This window comes from Diorhabda carinulata, chromosome 3 (genome assembly GCF_026250575.1).
Source record: "Diorhabda carinulata isolate Delta chromosome 3, icDioCari1.1, whole genome shotgun sequence".
NCBI lineage: Eukaryota > Metazoa > Arthropoda > Insecta > Coleoptera > Chrysomelidae > Diorhabda > Diorhabda carinulata.
The window spans coordinates 28,518,682-28,543,292 of NC_079462.1; the positions used below are offsets into that span (position 1 = coordinate 28,518,682).

The following is a 24,611-nucleotide window of genomic DNA, read 5'->3' on the forward strand; positions in this document are numbered from 1 at the left end:
GAGTTTAAAATTTCCACCGAAAACAGAATGTGACGTTTGGAAACTGATCAAAATTTTGTTCTAAGTAATCAGCTGATATGATAGGTGATCTACCTGACCCCGGATTATAGTTGACAAAAACCCTGTAGGTTGATTTAATTTAAATTCAGTTATGTTAACAACAAATTACTGAAGTCATACACACATATTGGCATGTATTGGTTATCATACTGCATTAAAATATGATGAGACCTTCTCCATAGACAACATTCAAATGCATGTTTATGGTATTGATATTCTTTAATTAATCCAGCCAATATTGGATAATCCACAGAACAAATTTCTATTTCACATTCACAATTCTATTGGTAATTTATTCTCAATTAGATAATAATTAAATAGTGCATTAAAAACTCTCAAAATAAACTTGTTATGTTTACATTGCGAGATAGTTTGAAATATTGTACACGTTGTATAATAAATAAAAATTTATTTTGTTGGTTATAAACATTTTTTGTATTAATTTCGAACATAACTTTTGATTTAGTGGAATTTGGAGTTTAAATTTTTTTGACGTTTGAGATCCTAGAATAAAAGCACATGCGCGATAACCTACAATTTTTCTGCAGCCATTTATGTTGTTCGCATTTTACCAAGTGTAAAACAAAAATATTCAGGTAAATGCAAAAATATAAGGAAAACTACGAAAAAATTTAGTGATTACAGAAATGCAATAATTATATTTGACAGTTTTACAGACATATTTTCATGCAAATGTAGTTTACTCGTGAAAATCAATGTGCCACCTAGTCTATGCCTGGGGCCTTGCTCTTCATGCTTTGTGAAGAACTTTTTATCAATGATTTATGGAAAAAATTGAAAATTATTATCGTTTTTTCTGTTGGTGACTTCCGGTAATAGATTGTACCACTATTATTTTGTGTCTAAAAATAGTTACCTCCATTTTTGTGTACTTATATTTTACTCATGTGTCCACATATGTCTATATTCCTACTGCAGCGCTCTGGAATTTAATTTATATAATATAGCCCGTTCGCACGATAGAGTTGAACTGAGGTTGTTTATGTTTTTAGGATGACTGACTCAATGAATTTTGGTCCAGATTGGATACGTAATTTGTCTTCTGAGGGTACAACTGGAGGAGGATCAAGTGGAGGAACAAGATATCAACTGGCTGATTATAGGTATGTATTTGAAAATTTATATATGTAGTATCTTCTACAATAAAATATTTGAGTTTGCACCAAATTTCACATCAAGAATTAAATGTTATACTAATAGTAATGTTGTCAGTCACATTGACTTGTATAACATTTAAAATTTAAGTATGATGTAGGTCAGTTACAAAATATTTGCCTTATATGTTTTGTATTAATAGATAGTGTTAAATTAAATCTTCGCAATTACACATGCTTTATAATTTTGACTGTTCAGGGTATGCTTTTAATTGAAAATATATTTTATATAAAACTTTGTGATGAATTACTAATAAATTAGAAATTTCAATATGGAGCATAAGAGAACAAATGCATTATTTAGCAAGTATACAAAAAGTCCTATTTCTAAATTAAATTTTTTTACAGGTATGGACGTGAAGAGATGTTAGCCTTATTTGATAAAAATGTAAAGCCACCTGTCTCTCTATCAAATTTTAAATGTCTCTATTCTGATATTTGCCTCCAGCCATTAGCTTTGTTGCCAACAACTGATGAAGAGGTAAGTAGCATAAACTTACCATACTTCTAGTTCCAAATGCCCTGTTATCATGAAAATTTATTTCATTAGAGAGGTTGGCAGCCTAGACCAAATGCAGTGCCCCCTGGTCCACTTCGTGGAAGAGGTGGGTCATTGGAAAGGGGTGGTCGAATAAGCAGGGGAAGAGGTTACCAATATGGTAGACTAACAGGAGGGTACGATTCTGGGTGGGGCAATGGAGAACAGACAGAGTGGAGTCCTAGAAAGGAGTACATAAATCAAAGAACAACTTCAGACAATTGGAGAAGGGCTAGAAATGATGAAGATGACGGATGGAGAAGTACTATCACAAGTGGACCAGGGCGAAGTAGTGGACATGAAAAATGGGGTACGATTTTATTTAACCATATATGAGTTTTAATATCAACATAATTATGTATATCCTCATTTTTATGTAACCAAATAGGTAATATGTGATATTGATGGTGCTATTTGACTTTTTACTTTTGTTTTTGTGTTACTATCAGTTCCCATATCTAGTAATTTTTTACTATTTTAGTAATGGTGTGAACTTGTGTTACTGTAATTTTGACACAAATCTTTTGTGATTTAACATCTAAATATCGAAAATTTTCATGCTAGAATCTTTTCTAATCTATAATTTGTGCTCTTATATGAACGATATGATTCTCCACCTATTTTTAGCTTGTTACTTTGATTTGAGAAATTGCTTGATCATTAAGATATATTTTTTTGTATAGTCATTTAGTATTTTTTAAATGATACTCAGGGCGCTCTACAAGCTGGAGGGGCGAAGGGGATTCTGAGGAAAGAACAGGACCCCCAGAGAGAGGTGGCCGAACTAGTTGGAATGATAATCGTGCCCCACTCGCCCGGAAATCATGGGAAAGTGAGGATCATCTGCCAGAATGGGCTACAGAAAACCCAACTGAAGGAGGGGGTACATTTGATGAAAAGGGAGCTTTTCATGGATCTGATGATGAGCAGGTACATTTTTCATTTGTACACATATCAAGATTCACATTCTTTGATTCAGTGAAAATTCGCTTTTTGAGTTGATAGTGAAACATTTCTGTCAGTTCTAACCTTAATAATGAAAATACATTAATTTCTAATAATTCAGAACTTCCATTACATATTAAGTAAATATTGGTTTTTATCAAGGGATAATGAGGCCAAATTTACTTTTATTCTTGTATTATATGGGCTATATTAAATTTACTAATCAAAGTTATCTACATTGAGAGAAGTTTATGGGTACATTATGGAGTTTGAAATATCAAATTGACTAAAGATGTTAGATTAATTGTTTGGACATACTTAACTTTTTCTATAAAAAAATTTATTTATGTGAGTCTATTTTTTCACTAGCAGCTGGATATCCTTATAAATACAAATTTGAAAAAAATTGTAAACTGTTGGCTCAAATAATAACAATAGAATTATAAAGTTATTACAAAACATTAATGGTAAAAGATCTCATCAGTGATGTGAGTTCATTAAACTAAGTTTTCATGTATTTTTTTGTAGAAATTCTCAAGGAATTATTAAATTACAGACACTAATTCGTTAATGGATTTGTGAGTAGATAAACAAATGCATCAAGCACATTAAGAATTATGTTTTTTTTCTTGTCTAGTATTAATCAAATGTATTGGGTAAAGTTTGTACCCATTCTATTTTTATAAGAACTACTCAAAGATCACTAACACATTAAGAGTAAGCAGTATCTTGTCACATATTCTCCTCCATAGTAAAAAAAATTCTATTATATTTTCTAAAAACTACTTAAGGGAAAATGATTAACCTATTCCAGAATTCCTTTATTTATTATCTTAAATACCAATTAATGATCTACTTTTCATGATACCAATTTTGAATTGTATTATTGGCTTTACCCAAGAAATGGGCAAATCTTGAGGTATTGAGATTTTCTGGAATTTGCTTCTAAATATTTGAATTTAATCTGACTGTTCTCTAAAATAATGATGCTCAAATATTTACCTTAATTTCTTTGAAATTAGATGTGGTGAAGGAAATTAGTTATAGTAATATAAATTTTGTAGCTTTTTAACAGTTCCTAAGACCTGACTCTTGACTAAAGATCTGAAATAAGTATGATTGAATTTCTATCTTACGTTTTGAAGAGAAATTGGTTATTTATTTATATCTGATCCATTGAAATTAGTCAGGAAAATAAAAACATATTCGTCATATTTCCATATATAAAGCAATTTTAAAGTTAATTATCTGTGTTATATAAAAGATAATATGTATATGTATAGGATGTATCCTTTTATTATTTTGGTATGTTTCAGCCTGAAGGTAAACCTCATAGAAAGGAAATGGGTCTCCAGAAATCAACATCACAACAACATATTTCAACAAAAAGTCAGCCACCTCCAATAACTTCATCCAAGTCCACTTTATCCCTTGTGAAAGATGAAGAAACCATACATAAAAAGGAAGTTTTAGAAGAGGTAGCAATCATTTTTAATAATTTTATATATCAAAATATCTAAACTAGAGATTATTCTGACATAATGTTATCACTCATTCATCATTCGTATGTGGTTGAACTTAATAATAGATCTCAGATTTAAGCTAAGAGCTATTGACTTATTCAAATTTTGAAATATTCTGGCACTTTCTACATTGGGGTAATTTAACATACTTATTTCTTAGGCTAGATCTGTGACACAATGGTTTTATATGTTTAAAATGCATGCATTCAGTAGTTTAAGGAAGACTACAATTACTATTTTTGCAATCATCTTAATCATTATCAACTTCATAATTATTGTTGATAACTATTTGAGGTTATTATAAGTGTTTATTGCTTAAATCAAAACTTATCTCTTGGGTACTGCCTTTGGTGTTTTTGACAGATTTACAGAGACGTCTTCTTTCAGAATCAGTTCAAAGAAATAGAAGATGTATCCCAAAATGGAAATAAAAAAGATCATGTAGAAGAAAAGAAAAAGTCAGATCCTAGTGTACCAGAAAAAATAGATAAAACCATAAATGTTCAAGAAAGAGCTAAGTCAGAAGGTCCCCCAAAATTGACAAAAAATAGTGATAATCCACCAGTGATTTCTAACGGATCTGTTAATGAAGCTCCTAGGTATGTTTTTATTCTTAATGAAACCTTTTTAACATTAAAAGAAAACTTTTGATTATTTAAAGCTTTTGTGGAATATGAAACCACATTAAAAATTAAAATTATAAAATATATGACAAAATTGGAATTTAAATTTTATTTTATAACATGCATAACATCTGAAAAATGGTCTATTGGATTGAGATCATTGTTGTCAGATGACCATACTATTGTATGGATTTCGATTTCTTGTAGATAATTTTGGATTATTCTTGTGATATGTAGTCGACCATTGTCATGCAGGAAGAGGATTTTGTTCCTGCAAAGGAAGCAAAAGGTACAATTTGTTTTAATATTTCAACAATGTAGATGCAAGCATAAAGACGACCTTATTCAGTGACCACCATGTCTGTGAGGGTCTCCATATTAAAGTCACTTCATACACATACCTTAGTTGCAGTATTGTGCAAACTTTTTGTTAGCAATACTATATATTGATCTACAGTGAACATTGCATTGGACCATTGGTGTTCTTCTTTGTGCAGGAGTTAAAGGAGATCAATTTGCCTGGACCTCCCATCAAACTTTAAGCAGTTTTCTTATCATATAATTGCTTAATTCTTGTTGATAGTGTCACACAAAATCTTGATGAATTGAAATAGATGCATCAAAGCTTTGTCTTAGTACTTCAAGTTACAAAATTGATGCTGATTTGCATTATTTACAAGCCCTCATCCACTTTTGTGATTTTTTTCCACCTTGTGGAACTTTTTGAAGCAATAGAAATTGATAGTACTACATGGGATCTCCATGTACACTCTTTGGTAGTAAATTATGATTTTGGTGATTGTTAGGGTTCATTTCAAAATTTTACTTGGACAAACCATAATTTATATTTTTCTAAATTTACATGTTTTGCAAAGCAGCATATGTTAAAAAGAGGATTCAAAGTTTTTTTAATAAAAATTTTAGCCAAATAATAAATTATCCATTAATTCTGCCAGCGAATAATTTTAAAAGATATTTGTATAATAAATGACAAAAATCTCACAAAACTTTCCATAATTGTTTGTGTTTTACCCATTAATGAAAGGAACTTCATGTAATTTTATTTTTAAATTTTGTATAAACAGATTATATTTTATATAATTTTTTAAAATATATTTCTATATTTGTTAAAGGCCCGATGATTCAGATTTTGAAAGGCTACAAGAGGATTTAGTTCTTAAACTGGTAGTGGACGAGGAAGTACCTAAGCAAATACCCAATAATTTTGAAGTTAGTGGTGTACAACCACCTCCAAACTTAGCTGCACCTACAGTAGTAGATAAATGGTTTTACCAAGATCCACAGGTAGTAATTTAAATATAACGTAAATACAGAAATTGAGTGACAATTGGCATAGATTTTTCTAGTAATGCAGAGGCGACTCGATTATATATTTTATTTCTTGACTAGCGTATACCCACAGTGTTAGGTAAAAAGATTCATTTTGTTTATTTGTTGGGAAAAAGGAATTCTTTTATTTATCAAATTGTTTATTTCAATGTAATGAATAGAGAATATTTTGAGCTTTATTGTAAGTGGGGGAATACCTTTTTTTGGTATTAAACTCTGGACCAAGCAACACAGTATTGGCCACTGCAGTCACCAGCAAAACTTGACTTGACTTTGATCTTTATGGATAATCATAGTAAAATACGGATGCACTGGAAACTCCATTCACTCGAAATTGAAGACCAAATCGGTTAAAATTACTGGAATCAGCACATCTTCATCTTTCACATTACAGTAGCAAGATGCCATGCATTTGTAACAGAAGGTTCCACTGTAACAGCTATCACTTGTAGTTGTTTAACCCCTCACGACATGTATACCATAGTTATATATGTAATACAGAATTTAGTAATGGATTAAACTATGTATTACATATCATGTACTTATAGTATTTTTTTTATAATTTTGAAGTATTTTGGTAATTTGAAAAATATAATTTATTGAACATTGATTTTTAGTGAAAGCAATTTCACTTGGTTTTTGTTATTTTTAATGACTTTCCCAAATGTATTATACATAAGTACATGGAAAAACTGCCTCTTTTCATTCATTTACCTGGATTTCCTATTATCCAAGCGCACTAAATCGGGTCTCTACTATAACTTTTTTTATTTAGTAATTAAGTTATAATAAGAAAATCATTTCACATGGCTGTTTCTTTAAACATATTGGTTTTTTAGTACTACAGTCGAACTCCGATAATTCGAACACCGATAATTCGAATTCCTCGTTAATTCGAACTTTTGCGTCGGTCCCTTGACATTCCTATTACTAACACATGTAAAAAAACCTCGATAATTCGAACTTTTGAAGTTCGAATTATCAAAAAAATTCGTATTTTCTGTGTTAATTACCGAAAAATTCGAATTTTTGGCGTTAAAATAATTGAAAAGTTTGAATTTTTGATGTTCGAATAATTGAAAAATTCGAATTTTTCTTGTATAAATTATGTATGTACAAAGGTATTAAAAAATTCGAACTGTTAGTGTTGAAAAAAATTGAAAAATTCGAATCTTCAGATTCTAGGTAAGACGACGATATTTTGTCGAATCACTCGATTTGCTTCAAAGGAAAAAATCGTCAGCATGAAGCAATCTAGCATAGCTGATTTCTTTACAAAAAAATAAATATATGTATTTTTTTTTATTTTAAGATAAATAATCGGTCCTTTTTAGGACCAAAAATTCTTCGAACGTATACAAATTATTATTTTAAATAAATAAATAAATAAATAAACATGTTATATACCCATAACATATTTATTTATTTATAAAATGGAAAGATGCATCGAAATGCATACATATATGTATGTAAATGTGCACAACTCCGATAATTCGAACACCTCGATAATTCGAACTTTTGCTACGGTCCCTTGCAGTTCGAATTATTGGAGTTCGACTGTATCTGTACATATCATTTGCTTGCTATTACCTCCAGTTTTTATTTATCTTTTGCATCATTCTTATTCCTTTTTTTCATATGTGCCTATTATTATCTCTCTTGTGGTGTTTAGATAAAATAATTCATATCCATGTAATATGAGACATTCTTCTGTTTTCCATTCCTCCTTTATTAAGTAATTAGGAACCTATTCCCTTTCTTAATGTTTTGGCTGATATTGTCAAAACTTTTATATAAATTTCTCTCATCCTTTATTCCAGTGTTCACCTTTCTGCATAATTCATGTATGTACTTTTGATCATTATTATATGATCCTTCTTTAGCAAATATTACTTCCAGGTATTTGTATTTTCATCTGTAGTTATTACATTGTTAATTTTCGTGACATAAATGTTTGATTTATTTATATCTCCCCTAGTCTTTGTTATTTTATAGTTCCCCTTTTTGTTCTATTATTTCGATTTCATCTATATGTTCTGTAACAACTTTTTCTGGTTATTCCATTCTCTACATTTAATGTCTTTCCTTGTACTCTTTTTAGTGCTACATAGGATGAAAATTTTCCCTCCTCAACTTGAAAAACACATTTTTTTTATAATCATTCACAATGAAAATAATTTCTTACATTTACAAGAGCAAATATATTTTCCAGGGACAAATGCAAGGTCCTTTTTCGAACATAGAAATGGCTGAATGGTACAAAGCTGGATATTTTAGTAATCAATTAAAAGTGCGAAGACAGTGTGATGAGCGGTTCTTTTTATTAGGTGAATTAATAACTTTGTGTGGTGGAGTGAATCCTTTCCTAGTGAACAGTCGTTTCCCGGTATTGAAAAACGATATCACAAAAGTACAACCTGAGCCAGATATTATGCAATTGCAATATTTATCTCAGATGGCAGCATTCAAACAGGCTCAAGCCAGACTTCTTACTGAACCATGGACTGCTATTTCAATCCAGCAACAACAAGAACTAGCGGCTCAAAGACTGATTTTGCAGCAACAACAACAGGTACTACAAAAATTATAATGTTGATTGAAAAGAAACTTAAATCAATAATCCGATCATAGTTTGTACCATGAAAGTCACTAACATTTAGACAAATATTATCTTAGGAGTAAATGTTTAGAAATTTTTATCTATTTTTGACATTTATTGAATGGAAATAGGTGAGTAATGGAAGTATTTTAAAAATATTAATAATATAGGGAAATAATTTTATTTTCAATTCAATTGATTATGCAGATTTGGGATGGTCAGGCTATCTCCTTATTTTGTCATTAGTTGCAATTATTCTGTTGGTAAAAATTTTACAAATGACTTGATTCAATTTATTAACAATATGATTATTTCTTTTATTATTATTTTATTTTAGCAGGTTTCTCAAGATCTCCAATATTTGCAACAACCTCCAGCGACCAATCCTTTAATGCACATGATAAATCAAATGCAGCAAGTGAGTTTCGGAAACACCGACATTCTTCCATGAATAACTGACACTGTTTCAGGCAAATAAACTACCAGGGCAAGGATTGGTCGATAAACAATCCCAAAACATACCTGGTACATTAGATCCTCATTTGCAGTTGCATATGACCAACCTCCTTTCCATGCAAAATAGACTGCCTACGACGGCTCTTCCGAATAATTTACCTGCAGGTTTAGGAAATTCTATACCTGGAAATATACCTCAGCCAGAAGGATTATCCACAAGTATATCCAGTTTACAGGTAACATCCAAAATTATTGGATACATTTGTTCGCATGAAAGAATCAATAACTGGTATAATTGATAAAGAGCTTCTAATTTTGTATAATAAGGAAATGCTCTCCTATATATAACTTTTGAAACTGAAGAATTTATAAATATCAGACTAATGAAACTCAAAACATTCTACCTAGTTTCATGGAAATTCCTATCATAAATAGTGATTTTTATAAATTCAATATTTATTTTAAATCACTTTTACTTAATATTTGGACTTAACTAGATAGACAATTAAGAAGAAGCATATTATAACAAGGGGCTAAGTAAGAAGAAAGACTGAGAAAAGAAATAAATCATCCAAACTTCCTAAAGAAATACTATTAAGGGTACATTATACTAAGCACTCAATCACATTCACGACCCCGTCCATTCCTGTTCTACTTAGTCCAGAGCGTTGTAATTGTAAACTCATGTGGAATGGCTTATGAAGCGTTTTGAGTGTTAAAATAAATATTAGCGAATGACAAAACAGAGTGGCAGGTCAATTGACACATATTTAGTAGTCCATAGAATTTGAAGGTACTCATTCTAGTTTGTTATGGATTATACATAAGGTATAACACCTTCATATATGCCTAATTTCAATAATCGAAATAGTTGAAAATATTAATTATAGAATCATGGTTGCAATCTGCGTTGCTTGAGTTTTGAAAATTCAGCTAATTTTTTCAACGCTCACTTCGACCCACCTCTTAATAAAGGGTCGTCGTAAACGTTAGTCATGACGTTCTAGCCGCGACCACAACGATCGTAGTCGCTATGTGGAACGCCCAAAAGAGTATTTCAGGTGCCGCGAACGCTTACAGGGAATGCCCTGTAAATGGTGAACAGATGATTCAAAAATCACCATAGGAGATGGTGCTGCAGTTATCAAATAAAAATGTAACATTAGACTACCAGTACTACTTGGAAAAACCTATATATTCAATGTTCACAAAATGTTAAGGTAGAACTCCTCAGCCACACAAAATAACCAACAGAATACATAAGTTATTTGGTTATAAAGGCTTAATATTAAATATATGTATATGGAATTAACAGAAACAACTTGGTCTAAATCATTAGGCAATATTCGAAACGAAAATTCCTCTGTATAGTTCAACTTTTAACAAACCTAGAATTATGAATTGCTCAAAAATAATTTTATTAATCATCAAAAGATTCCTATCCGTAAATTCCAGTAGATGTGACGCTACATAGTATTCAATGACACAGACAAGTAGATTTTTTTTGTAAGTTCACAGTTCCTTTATTGTATGTACTGGACGAACTAACTAACATTATAAATTTCGTATGTGTTTTTATATCGTCATTTGTGTATGATGTGAATTCTTCTTTGTGTATAGACACCTTCTCTAAATACGGGTGGAATACCTATACCGGGAATGCAAAGCAATATACCAGTCAGTATTGGAGGAAATATTAATATGCCACGACCGACATCTAGGGGTTCCGTTGAACAAATTTCCTCAAATCCAAGTAACGACCCTATTACATGCCTACTTAAACAGTTACAACAACAGAAACAACCAACACCGCCTCAAGTAAGTTTATATTTTTTGATTTTAAAAATAGCACAATAACACAATATCTTGATTAATAAGATATTGTAGATTTATAGATTTTTTGGGGAGTTGTTTTGTCTTTTCAGCCACTCTACACCTATACGTTTTCCCAATCCAGCTCCTGCGCCAGTTTCGAACCAACTATATACCAGAGAGACATAAAGAAGCTGTTCTATATTCTACCTTATTGCCAGTATTCTTTGCATTGTTAAACTTTAGTTTTCAAGTGGCCCAATTCCCTGTTTACCAAGGCGCTTCTATATTTATTTCCTTTGATTTTACTGGGTAGTGTTTTTCATATGCCACTTTGATGATGATAAATAGTGATTAGAGGCTTCTTCTAGTTCCTCTACCGTTTCTGTATTATTTAGAGGTACCTGATGTAAAACTCTCAGTAGGCGAGTTGGTATTGCCTCCCGGTTTAATCTTATACTTAGATGATCAGACATATAGAGGGTTTATCTGTCACATGTCACTTTGTTACTGTGTATGATTTGAAAAGTTATGTCAAAAACCTCTTTTTTTCACTGCATTAGTGAACGTTGTCTGTTATTGTTAAGAATATCAAAGTTTTTGGAGTTTAAATATTGAAATTTGCATTGTTATAAAATTTGCCCCATCTGATCTGGTGATGTGCGTTGGCGTCAGCAAGAGTAGCAAGCTTGATAGGGAATTACTATAATATTCTGACAAAAAAAGAACAGATGTGAGCTGTACTTTTCACAGGTTACTGGCCGCTTTCAATTGATGAAATTTTAGCACTATGACATTTAATGTATGTAATTATGAAGTGAATTTTTTTAACCATGTTTATCTTTGCACTACACACGAAATTTGGAATTTTATATACTTTCCATTAAGTGAATACTACTTTTTAGATTGACTCCTTGTGGCAACAAAATTCTTTTGCTTCTAATAATAGTACACCTCAGTGGCAATCTCAAACCGAAGCTCCACCTATATCTATGTGGGAATTACAAAATAACTCTGTACCTACCGCTCCTTCGCCTCCTTTAACCCAATCGGAGAAACTTCAACAAGCATTACAACCAAAACCTTCTAAAGCCGACAAAGAAAAAGAACAAAAACAAAAAGAGGAGGTACCAGCTAAAGAACTTAAGAAAAAGAAAGAGTTTGAGGAAAAGCAAGCAAAAAAAGAAGCGGAGGAAAAGAGAAAACAAGAACAGAAGAGATTAGAGGCAGAGAAAAAGGCTTCAGAGGAAAAAAGAAAAAAGGAGGACGAACGGATTAAAAGGGAGTTGGAGAAAGCTAAAAAAGAGGCGGAGGAAAAACGGATGCGGGAATTAGAGGAGAAAAGAAAACTTAAAGAACAAAGAAAAGCTGAAGAAGAAGCAAAGAAGCGAAGTGAGGAACAAAAGAAATTAGAGGAAGAAAGAATAAGGTGTGTGTTTTTTGTATATTTATTTTTAATTTAGTAAACTGCCATGCTTTTTAACTTTAGACAAGAATTGAAAGATAGAGAGCTGAGGAGACTGGAAGAAGAAAAGCGATTACAACAAGAGCAATTGAGATTGGCTAAAGCGGCACCTTGGACTCAAGCAAACGCCAATATGGGATTAAGTCTTGCTGAAATTCAAAAAGCTGAAAGGGAGAAAAAAGCAATTGATGCAGCTTTGCATATTCAAAGGATACAGGTATACAATTAGTCAATATATTCAGTATTATATATTTATACATTGCAATTCCAATGCTTTAATTTGTATTTATGTAAAAGTGAAAATAAATCTAGTGTTTATTTCTTCTACTTAAAATGGGCTTCAGACGGTTCTACATTCTTTAAAGTACCAAACAAGGGTCAGGTTCGGCATTTAGTTTATTGCATGGTGGAAAAACCGCAAACTAAATTATTTTTGGCAAGCAGTTTTGTAGGGGCCTATAGAATGACGTTTACTATATATTGTAAATGTTTTGTTGGATGGTGACATCTTCAAGGCCTACATAAGTATATGAGTTTGTAACATAATGAAAAAGCAACTAAGAAAATAAGTATACATATTTCACTGTGAATATATCTTCATCAAAGGGTGTTGTGTGAATAAATTATCCAATGAAAAATAATTCTCATCATGATATAGAGTTGGAAATAATAATAAATTTTATATATATATATTGAAATTATTATCATTTCGTTATCATCTTATTTGATGTTTGTATTATCGTTTACACTAAATCAATGTTTTAACCAATTTATTGTAGCAATATATTATTTATTCAATAGGAAAAAGAACAACAGCAACAATTACAACAGGAAAAAAATCAACCTTCTCAATTCAACTGGGCTAACAAACCTGTAGAACCAAGAAAGGTAAAGTCGCTTGCTGAAATTCAAGCGGAAGAACAAGAAAAATTAGCAAAGGTAAATATTTTATTATTTTTATCAATGCTGCATTTCATTAATATCAATTTAACAGCAAGCTGCAGAAACTAGATTACAAAAAGAAAAGGAGCCATTACCAGTGGTCAATAATACGAGCAGTAGTATTTGGAGCAATCAAAATTTAACGTGGGCATCTGCATCTACTAATTGGTCAGCCAGTTCGGGTAATAGATTAAAATATTCTCTTTAAATTGAAATGTTTAATCAGCAACTTATAATATTGTTGAAAAAACAAATTTTGCTGCTATTCTATTTTGTAGGTGGTTTTTGGGATGATTCTTCCAGTAAACAGCAGCAACAGCAACAAGGTGTGCATAAACCGTCCACTGTATCTAAAAATAATTCTACAAATAATATTAGTGCAGCCCCAAAGCCACAACAACAGAAACCGGCAAAGAATGTGAAAACTAAAAAAGATGAATCAAATAAAACTAATCACAATAATAACGGACCGTCAACGGACGATTTTATGAATTGGTGCTACAAAACCTTATCAAATATTTCAACTAATGTAGATAGTAAGTATACCTCGAAATATACAGGTAGTGAAAATGAACTGAAACGATTAAGTAGCTCCATAAGTTAATTGAGATTTTTAATGATTACAACAAAAGTAGAGAATGTAGTTTTCAAATATTTTATTTTATTGTAAAAAAATATTACTTTATTATCTTAAACATATAGAATTGAATCATATTTGTTTTCGTATTATTTTAATTGAATAGTTTGTTTTTTGTTATCTAACATAGTATGACAACCTGCATTTTTTAGCGTTGCAAAATATTCTTGAGTACTTTCATGGTAGTCCAAAATTAAGTCTTATTTAGAACAAATTCTCCGATACTATTTGTAGGATTTAATGGTTATGTAAATTTTGATTGTCCTCACTACCAATATAATAAAATATTATTTATATTTTATCATTAGTTATGAACCTGATCAAAAATTATTGAGAATAAAATACATGTTTCTTGTATTTTATCACATAAAAAATACTACCATTTAAATTATTTACATTTGTTGTATCTAGCAATTCAACATGATAACATCTACTTTTTCTTTTAGTTCCTACTTTCGTTACTTTCTTACGAGACATTGAATCGGCATTTGATGTTAAAGAATACTGTAAGGAATATTTAGGCGACAACAATGCAACTCATCAGTTTGCTGTGAATTTTTTGGAGAAGCGACGTTCGTTTAAGCCCAGAAATAATGCTCACAAAGACGATATGTGTTCTCCAGCTCCTGCTATTACCCCATCCTTGCAACATAGTACTGAATTCCAAGAGGTCAAGGTAAGGTAATTATTCCAAAGTATTTTTTAGATATCCCAACAGTTTTCAATTTGGTTTTGTCAACAGTTTATTGACAGTGTAACAAAATTGTTCCTCTTCATATGTTCTGAAAAAATGTCTGCGATAAGTTAAGGTTAAGAACTTTTTCTGGCAAAAGAATGTGTAAATTGTTTTATTTGCGACGATTTTTGAATATGGTATAAGCAGAACATTTCAGACTATTTCATTTTGAATAAGATTGCTTTTTAACACGCTTTTATTAGCTTCGCCTCTATTTGGGTTTGTGAGTTTGTTTGTAACTCTTCTTTGGACTATGAGCAAGTGGCTTATTTAATAAATATTTCGTTCAACAGAGGATTCGAACATCCGATCTCTGTATTAAAAATTAGCATTTTGACAACCTCACCAACTAGACCGTTATGGCTCGTTACAAGTTTCAACGAGATGTAGGTATATAAGCCGCGAAGCCATTATACGAGGATGATAAATGGGTGTAAATACAGTCAAACGAGCATTAGCAAAAATGTGCTTATGACGTTGCCGCTGCTACAAGAAGTAGCTTCTGGAGACTTTTACAAGTGTTTGTCCGCATGTCATTAGCCCCGTTCGTAATGTTTGTAACGTCATTTATTTTTTAGGGCAAAAACAAGAAAATCAAAAAATCCAAAATGTTGAAGGTGGACGCCCGAATTCTAGGTTTTAACGTTACTTCTGCCCCTGACCGAATTAACGTGGGTGATAGAGATTATGGTGATAATTCTTAAACATAGTTATATGAAAAAACAGATTGTTATTAATTGTACCTAATTATATTATACATATATAATTTTTAAGACAATTTTTTAGTTTATTTCACTTTTTTTTTATTTCACCTATTTGACTGTTAAAAAGATTAATTTTACATAAAAACTTTTTTCAGAATTTCTTAGTTCCCCTTAACGCAGGCACACGTTTATTGAATTGTTTATTATAATTATGATTATTTAAATGGATTAAACGTAAATTGTTGTTTCAATCTATAGTTGAATTTTTTATAATGAAAATTTGCATGTTTTTACTTTGACAAATTAAAGTAATAAAAACTTCCATATATTTTTACATCAGAGTTTATTATATATAACCAAATTGAGAATTGAAATGTAAGAATTTCAATAAAAACCTATTGCTCACAGTAAGATCCCTTTTAGAGGATAGAAGGACAAAGGTAAAATATAAATTTATATGTAGAAAGGTTCGATTTTTACATTAAAACGTTGGTGAGGTCAAATAACCTCCAGATATTGTCTAGGAACAGCCAGAGTTCGAGTTAATTAACCTTCAAAGTGGATCAGATTTTAGGACCAATTTAATTATTTCCAATGAATATTTTCGCAGTTTCTTTAAACATAGTCGGCACTTCCGAATATTCAATAACTGTGTACTAGTATAGGCAACGCCATGTTACAAAGCAAAGGGAAATAACCTAACTAATTAAAGACCCCTAGTCTTATAATAATCAAACTTTTTGTGAACTTTCAAGTTTTGATATGCGGCTTTACATTCCTATTTAAGTAAAAATATTAAAAATTCCACACCAACAAATAAAACTTCGAATAGATATATGATCGTGTATTTATTTATAAGGTCGCATTTATGTTACGATTTGTTTCTAAATCTCTGCTATCAAGAATATTAGATAAAAAAATGTGTTATTGATATTAATCTAAAAAAATAAACGTAAGATAGATACTGTAAAATACGATGTATTTTGTCAAAACAAAATTGTACATATTAAACCTAGAAAAAAGGAAAATCATTAGATGATTAGTAATATTTCCTCCCACTGTATTCTATATTTATAATGAAAATGACAAAAAAAAATAATAATCAAAGTTCACGCGAGTTTGCGAACAAATCCATCCACAACAAAAATGCTCTTCTCAGTTTTAAGGGTAATTTCTTCAAGAGACACGATGTGAACAATTTGAACTTCAATCATTATTTGTTGTTCTTTAATTAAATATTTAAATTCAAAAAAATGCTCATTAAATAATCTGCAACTTCATTCCAATTAGATTTCTAAAATTAATACTTAGGAATGAAATGTTGTAGTTAACTAGACATAATTTTCAGAAAAAAAATGGTTATTAGTAAGAGGAAGTATTACTATGAAACCATCCCTTTACACTAGGTACTACCAAGAATTCTCAATCATTTCTGTAGCCAAGTGGGCGATTGTGAAATGCTGCTCTTTTCAAACACCTAATATTAGTTTCTCCAACCTCTTGGTGAACCTCTCATGCCTCTCATCCCTCTTCCTGCTCTGCCTCTACTTCTTCCTCCAGAGCGATCTAAAAAAATGTAAACTTAAAGAAGAGTACGAAATATGAGGTCTTCAAATGAATATATCAAAAACACAATATCTCCTTGGTGCATTGGTGAAGAGATCACGTATCGAAAATAATGAGACAATAAAAAATGTGATAGCAATAGCGTAAATTTCAATAAAGAAGGTACGGATGACCCCAAAATACAATCGAGAATAATCAAGGAAAACAGATAATAGAAGGACGAAAAAGATGAAATTCTATGGAGATTGAGATATAGGCAAACAAAGCACGTCAATGTCTGAATTAGAGACGTGGCGACTAAAAAACAAATAAAGGAAAATATAAGCTACAGAAATTGACGTAATGAGAAGGGCATCTAAGACATCAAGGTTGGAAAGAGTTACTAATGAGATAATTAAGGAACAAATCGGTGTAAAAGAGACAGTCAAATATATATAGAAAGGAAACAACTGGTATGGAACTGCCATATTTATAGAATGACAGAAGCAAGATTACCAAGGAAAGTAACGAAATGGATACCACCAGAAAACCGAAATAGAGGAAGATTAAAATAAATATCAATGGATGGAATAAAATCAACAATAAGCAAGCGATGACTAAGAGAGGAAGACACAACAAAATAGTAAATGGACATCTGACTCATACCCCATTCTGCTTCCCTCAATTCCACATATTTTCGAATCTGGGCGAAAAAAATATAATATTTAATGCTGCATTAACGTCTCTTTATCATTCGTGACAAAAAGTATGACTTTAGTGCCTTGATATATAAATCACTATTTTACGTAATCCTCCATGAAAAGAGGTCTTTTTTTCAACAGACTAATCCCAGCAAAATCATTATATTTGTCATAAATGAAAAATTTGTATAACTTTCAATTTATATGGTTTCTTATGAAGCAATCAGCAGATGTCAATGGTGTATGTCGTAACAATAGACATGCAGCAAAACTTTGCCACGAAAGTATTAATAATATGGATTTATATGTTTCTTGAATAGGTAGATAAATTCATTTTATACATGAGACATAGCTAATTAATGGTTGGTGTATGGTTCCGAAATGGCCGTGAAGCATTTTTGGATGGTTGATCCATCAGACTCGAACCACGGATTGAAAAAGAGCAGAAGTTCATTACCATTTTAATATTCGAATAAAAAACTTCAAAGAAATGGATACTGACAGATTTAAACATAAAAGCAATATACTTCAATTGCTTTCAGAAGAAAAGTTATCTCATGAAGCTAAATTTAGCTTGTCGACACAAAGCTGATTATATCAAATATTTATGATATGGCAAAAAAACATTTAAAAAAGCTGCTTGAAGTGCTGTTTGTTCAAAACATTCGGGGGGAAACGCAACTTCGATAAAACGCTACTCATATATCAGACTTATTTAAATTTATTTGAACTACAGACTGTAAAAAAGATTTTATTTACCATAACTTTGGAAATTATTACTGAATTTTCCACTTGGTGGTGTGTACAGTTTAACATTATCTGATCCTTTATTTGATCGAATTTGTTTAGTTGCTGATCCATTACTTGAATCAAAATGAATAGGAACATGTCTTTTCTGAGGCGTTTGAGATTTTTCAGAAGTCTGCAACAAAAAAAGATGAGTAGTATCTAGTGTTTTGAAAAATACTAAATGTATATAGCTTTTGGTATTGGTGAATAAGTTTACATAAAAACACCTAGAGCATAACAAAAATGACAGAAAATGGAACATGAGCCAAAATTACTTACCTTTACTTTGTCTAGCAATTTGAAGGATAACTGTACATTGCATTTATAAATGGGCGTCGTATAAAACAAATCCTTAATCAAAGCATTAATATTATCCAAAACGGTAGGTGCTATCTTAATTTTTTCATCATCTTTATTTGAAATTTTTTCCAAAGATCTCTTACATCCTCCCACACCTCTTGAGAAATAATTTAATCTTGACCTGAAATCTTTAAGTACGGCCGGATCGGCTGTTAGAAAATCAGGTGACTGCCTCGCTAATCTATGGAAAGCATATAATAAACATTCAACAGATGTGAAATCTAAGTTTGGTATCTTATCTATATCTCCATCTTCAGGTGGGAGAGGCATAAATCGCTAAAAAAAAAAGATAAATTGATGGTAATGCAAATTATGATGTTAATATTTCTGTCAGTTTTATATAAATAGATATTTTTAAACCAAAATTAATTGAAATTATTGACATAATTATGTTGAAGATGACCAGTGTCAAAGAATAGACTGATCCAAGATGTCAAGATAGAAGCATATTGTGTTTTGGATTTTAGAGAGAAATGTAGAATTTGTTGTGACAGAGAGATGTCAAACAGTAAAATAAGTCGATAGATATTAAGCATTAATTAACCAGAGAACAAAAATGGTGAATTCGCTCGATGCATATCAGTAGAAGGCTATGAAATTTGAGACTGCAATATTTTGCTGTCCAAGAGGCTCTATACATTTTAATAACATGATATTCTTCTCTAAAAACGGGACTTAAAAATTGGCCAATTAAAGCAATGATAATGTGTCTCACAACTAATCTGGGCTAACATTTATTTATAATAATATATGAAGTAAATTTAGTAAAAACTTACCTTAAGTTTGTCAAATATTTGGACTATACAGGTTGAAGGAGTTTCTAGTTTACCGCAATGTGCAGAGAGCTCTGCTAATTGTTTCAAAATTTGATATTGAAGACATTCTCCATCTTTCAAGGTGCCTATATTATCCCATTTTTCCAATATTTGTTCACAATAGAATTTTACAAAATTTGTTGACTCTACATTAGCCTAAAAAGTTTGTTTTATTTTCAATATAATACATAATTAAAACACCTATAATTTTTCATAGAAATTTTTCTGTAATAAAAAAAAATGTATAAAAATAATTTTTGGGACTAGAAACAACAATTATGAAGAACCAAAAATCTTGTTTATTATCTCGAAGTGTGGGAGTATAAAATTAGTGGAATAGTTATTGTTTTTTATTTAACATAGACATTAATTTCAATAACGATGATCTTTGATCTCGACAGGTAGATGATAGTCTGTCTGGGCGCTGAACCGATTCGTTTAATATGCAAAGGGGACGTGTGGTATAAAACAGATAGTGAAATAAAATCGGTTCTTCAAAGTGTACTGAATATGAAGACATGACTAGTTGAATGTATAGAACCGATTCTACACAAAAATAATAGTTTAGCCTGTTGTAACATTTAGTGTCATGAAGTGGACAAAGTTGCAACTCATATATTTTGTCAAGACATAAAATACTAATAATGATTAAGTAGGAAAACCTATACATCACTATAATATAGCACATAACTGTTTTTATAAAGGGCTCATAATACAAAAATGAAAAATCTTACATTGAATAGTGGCAATGCATATTGAGTGCACATTATGATCCGTTCACAATGCAGGTTTTCTGTATCATTTAAATCAAAATCTTTATGAATTTCTGCTCTATCTGCTATTGCATTAACTAATTCTTGTTGACCTGCTGTTGTTTTAGTCAATTTTGATTGTGATAAAAAGGACATTATAGTTAAAAACTCTGCAGCAGTTGAGTCCTGAAACAAAAAGTATGATAATGACAAACAGTATGGTGTCGAACAAATTTACTGAATAAAGATGCTGTGGATCTAGGGTTAAAAAGCTTAGTCATTGTAATTACTAGTTTTTTATAAACTTATATATTTTTATAAACGTATTTAAATTTAGATCTGATTAATGGAAATAATACTTTTATCAGGAATATAAAATAACAATCTATTGAGTTCTTGAGATTGTAATATATTATATAGTTTACAATTATAAATAGGAAGTATGAACAAACAAAACTTTTTTATTAATTGGACATCAATGACAACAAATATATTTTGTCACATTGTTCATGGCAAATATCAATCAATCTTTATTAAAAATATAACCTTAAAAAGAAATTTTTGATGACATAAGTGGGAACATTGATCTCTTCTGCAAGTCACTCTATTTCACATATTGAAAATATCTAGTTAATAGTATACCTGTAAAATTTTTTTCCCTTCTTCTACAAGTAGATCATTGATTTCAGGTGCCATTTTATCATCAACTTTAACGAGCTTTTTATATAAAAAGTGTACACACTTTTCTCTACTATTCTCAACAGAAGTGAAAATATAATTGAAAATAGCTTTCACTGTTTTTGTTGGGCTCTCCTTATACACTTGAATTAGAGAATTACAAGCAATGTTCAAATCTTGATCATCTAGTAAAGTTATTAGCTGGCATAATATATCCGCTACTCTTGATACATGTTCTTTAACATCTTTGCAAAATATTGGCAATACCTTTATAGCATTTATACGAATCTGTAAATGTAAAGTCAATATAAAAATGAAACTTTCACACTACAACATAATATGAATTGAAATGTCACTTTTAATATTTTCCTAACTTTATACTTATTCAAAAATTTTTTTGAATTGATACATAAAGAACATTCATTGGCAAACAATAATGCTTGAAACCTAGGATTTGAAGCAAAAGACTTTGTGGAGAATATGTCCATCAAAGCCAAGAAGAAAGAGAAATTATTTTGAATGGTGATATACAGGGTTGATTAGTGTGCCCCCTTTGTCCTTTGAGATTTCAATTTGAAAAATTATTATGATAATCATATAAAATACAGTCATTTGAAAAAACCGAGAAAGTATTGTATTAATATTTTTAATCACCCTGTATCAGGTTCAATGAATATTAACAAATTAAATAATTTTCCAGAATATTTACTACTATTAGAATGCTTTAGCCATAACAGATCTTCAATCTTAAAGTTCTCTTAGATTGTACAGGGTATTGAACTTGTTACAATTTTTATGGAAAATTGGTTATAACTTTTTAAATACCCCTCAGAACACATCATAATCCTATATTATTAAATTCCAAATATGCAATAAAACATAGGGTGTTTCATTTATGAAAATGTAACTTTGATATGGTATAGCATTTTGGAACATATTATAAGATTGTAAACAATTTTAAAATGTGAAAACTAATGACTTCTATAATCTCATAAATTTTCAAAGTGTTATCTCAAAGGACAAAAGAGTCACTACACTTTATCACCCAAATCAATGTAGATATTTTTATGCTATATATATTATATAAATAAAATTTGGGTTGCCACTTCTCATAATATTTTTGAAATTTGTAATTCTACAGGATTTTATGAATAAAATTTATAAATGGATATTTAATTTCCAAACGGTAAACTCATGAAAAAGGTGGAGATTTTGTTCATTAAGGTCATTAAGAAAAGTAAACTCAAGACAGAGTAGAACAGTATTTATGTACAAGGAATGTAGGACTAGATAAGACATATAGATAAAAAACATAAATGAAAGAAAAATATATAAGCAGTAAAAAAACAAGTTTTTTTCAAATATAAATTTGTACTAATATTTCAATAAGATTCATTATCAATTGACACATGTGTTACTTACTAAAAGATTTTATATTCTAATGCTGACAAAAATCTGATTTAATCCACAAATAAGTAGAATGTAAATCTAGATTTTGTCTTATAATTACTAAAATCTTATTGAAGGATGAGTTCAGAAAATTTAATCTCAATTAATAAAAAGAAAATATACTCAAATTCACATTACCGAGAGATCTGAATCCTCACAAAGATCAAGAACTGCTTCTACAGCTTGCTTTTGATGGTCTGGAAAATGTTTAAAAAATTGGGAAATAATCTGTGCAGCTAACTTTTTCTCTTTCTCTGTTCCTTTTGTTCCTTCAATACATTCGAGATATACATCTGAATACTAAAACATATATGTTGTATATAATTATGCTCAATTCACATGTTAGAATTCTAACCTTAGCAATGTTATCCTTGGCGTCTGTTAAAATATCGTATTTTTTGTACAATTCATCAATTTTGTCAGTCATTCTTATAAATTATATTTAGAACTTTTAATCATAAGCTGCAATCAAACTTTAATATGCTCAGAAGTTTATTAAATGTTTAAGCATCAACCACACAATAAACTCTAGTTATCACCAACCATTTTAAAAACTTTTTTAGTACAATGCTACCAACATATACAACAGGAACTAAAATTCAATCATTCCACGATTCTTCTTCTTCTTTTTTATTGAACAGGCCTCAGCTGCCAGTGCTTATTAGTGAAAAAATAGGTGATTGCATGTTCTCAGATTACAAAATATATTGATAAAGAAAAAAACTATAATCTTTCTTGCACTGTGCAGAGTCCGAAACTATAATATAATGTTGCAGTATTTAAACACTATGTCTTGAAATGAAATGACCTTGAAAAAACTCTGAAGAAATTGAGTATGATACTATTTGAAGTACAATTGTAAAACATGTGAGATATATCTTGATTTTCATCACACGAATATGGATATGAATGTATTATATTTAATTTATGTAAGTATGCTAATGTAGCACAGTGGTCAGAGCGGATTATTGAGATAATGCGAATCAGGGATTTTATTTTATGGGAAGTACAACTGTAATCTGAATTAGATCCACTGATATAGAACGTCTGTGGCTCTTCCTATAATGACAAGATTATCTGCACTGTCATCTCATTTGATATGACAGAATCCTGGGAACTAACTAATGGATGTATGGAGAGGAAGTTTTTGGATATATCTACATTTGTTAATACTATATTAATTGAATCATTGGGAATATTGAAATATAGAGTACTAAGAAGGAAATAAATTCCGTATTCTACATTCCCTTTGGATCAGTCAGAGACATTGAGAAATCCTATTTTAGATTGAAAGAATTGGTTAAAACAAAGCATCTTTTTAATGTTCAGTTCTATGAAATAGAAACCTAACCAAATAATCAAAAAAGTCTACTACGTTTAGTTATACTGCAAAAATCTACAAGAAGTATTCAAGTGAGACAGAATACTTGTTTTTTAGTATCAAGCAACCAAATACATTATTTGTGTTGTTTTTATGCCTATTTCGTGGATATGTCCTAAATTTTTCATGTCCATTCAAGTTCATATTACTTCGCTATCAAACAAAATGAAAAAACTTGCACCATGTCACGCTCACAATCTAATTGTTTTTTCGTAGGAACTCTCTAGTTGGATTTCGCTGCTCTTCCCATTTTAACTTTGGCCTCTCTAAATCTTTTGTTCTATTTTTTATAATGCGTAGAAAATACTTTTTCAATAAATTTGAAATTTTACAAAACAGAACGTCACAATTAAACACTTCCAATAATTATTAATCGATATTCGCGAAGCAATTTCTGCTATTGATCTGAATCCATCCTAACATCTATGAACTCCGTTTTTTTCCTATATCAACATTACATTACAAAGGCATAGGAATGAGGCCCTATAAGTTAACAGAGAGCTGTATTATATTAATTTGATTGTTATTATTTCACAAGTGGAAGTGATATTGTTCAAAAATATGTGATTACTTCAC

At 30.3% G+C, this 24,611-nt stretch overlaps 2 protein-coding genes across 4 annotated transcripts; one reads left to right on the forward strand and one right to left on the reverse strand.

Moving 5' to 3' along the window:
* Positions 1–503: 503 nt before the first annotated feature.
* LOC130891161 (GRB10-interacting GYF protein 2) lies at positions 504–15,899 on the forward strand. 3 transcript variants are annotated; one of them, XM_057795751.1, is made up of 19 exons: positions 504–656; positions 1,074–1,184; positions 1,584–1,716; positions 1,786–2,083; positions 2,486–2,703; positions 4,035–4,196; positions 4,629–4,840; positions 5,998–6,169; positions 8,427–8,786; positions 9,151–9,231; positions 9,284–9,505; positions 10,890–11,087; positions 11,987–12,510; positions 12,571–12,763; positions 13,348–13,485; positions 13,541–13,670; positions 13,767–14,024; positions 14,572–14,806; positions 15,440–15,899. In XM_057795751.1, exons 1-19 carry the CDS (start codon positions 580–582, stop codon positions 15,474–15,476), a joined length of 3,759 nt encoding a protein of 1,252 aa, XP_057651734.1. In that variant the 5' UTR covers positions 504–579; the 3' UTR covers positions 15,477–15,899. The 3 variants fall into 3 exon arrangements, with proteins under 3 accessions (XP_057651734.1, XP_057651732.1, XP_057651733.1); XM_057795749.1 differs by having other exon boundaries at positions 14,572–14,801; XM_057795750.1 differs by having other exon boundaries at positions 9,154–9,231; positions 14,572–14,801.
* Positions 15,900–16,529: 630 nt separating this feature from the next.
* On the reverse strand, positions 16,530–23,248 carry LOC130891165 (apoptosis inhibitor 5). The gene is made up of 8 exons (XM_057795762.1): positions 23,010–23,248; positions 22,793–22,954; positions 21,170–21,493; positions 20,510–20,713; positions 19,737–19,931; positions 18,880–19,236; positions 18,571–18,733; positions 16,530–17,131 (listed from the first exon to the last, which is right to left on the reverse strand). Exons 1-8 carry the CDS (start codon positions 23,079–23,081, stop codon positions 17,049–17,051), a joined length of 1,560 nt encoding a protein of 519 aa, XP_057651745.1. The 5' UTR covers positions 23,082–23,248; the 3' UTR covers positions 16,530–17,048.
* Between the last annotated feature and the right edge of the window lie 1,363 nt (positions 23,249–24,611).

Coding starts and splice junctions, on each gene's coding strand:
- LOC130891161 (XM_057795749.1), top strand. CDS start 580: ATGCGCGATAACCTACAATTTTTCTGCAGCCATTTATGTTGTTCGCAT. Junction 9,232..9,283: donor TGATAAATCAAATGCAGCAA/GTGAGTTTCGGA, acceptor ACACTGTTTCAG/GCAAATAAACTACCAGGGCA. Junction 13,671..13,766: donor TAATTGGTCAGCCAGTTCGG/GTAATAGATTAA, acceptor TCTATTTTGTAG/GTGGTTTTTGGGATGATTCT.
- LOC130891165 (XM_057795762.1), bottom strand. CDS start 23,081: ATGACTGACAAAATTGATGAATTGTACAAAAAATACGATATTTTAACA. Junction 19,237..19,736: donor AAATATTTGACAAACTTAAG/GTAAGTTTTTAC, acceptor TTTTTTTTTTAG/CGATTTATGCCTCTCCCACC. Junction 17,132..18,570: donor TAATAATTTCCAAAGTTATG/GTAAATAAAATC, acceptor ACATTTTTTTAG/ATCGCTCTGGAGGAAGAAGT.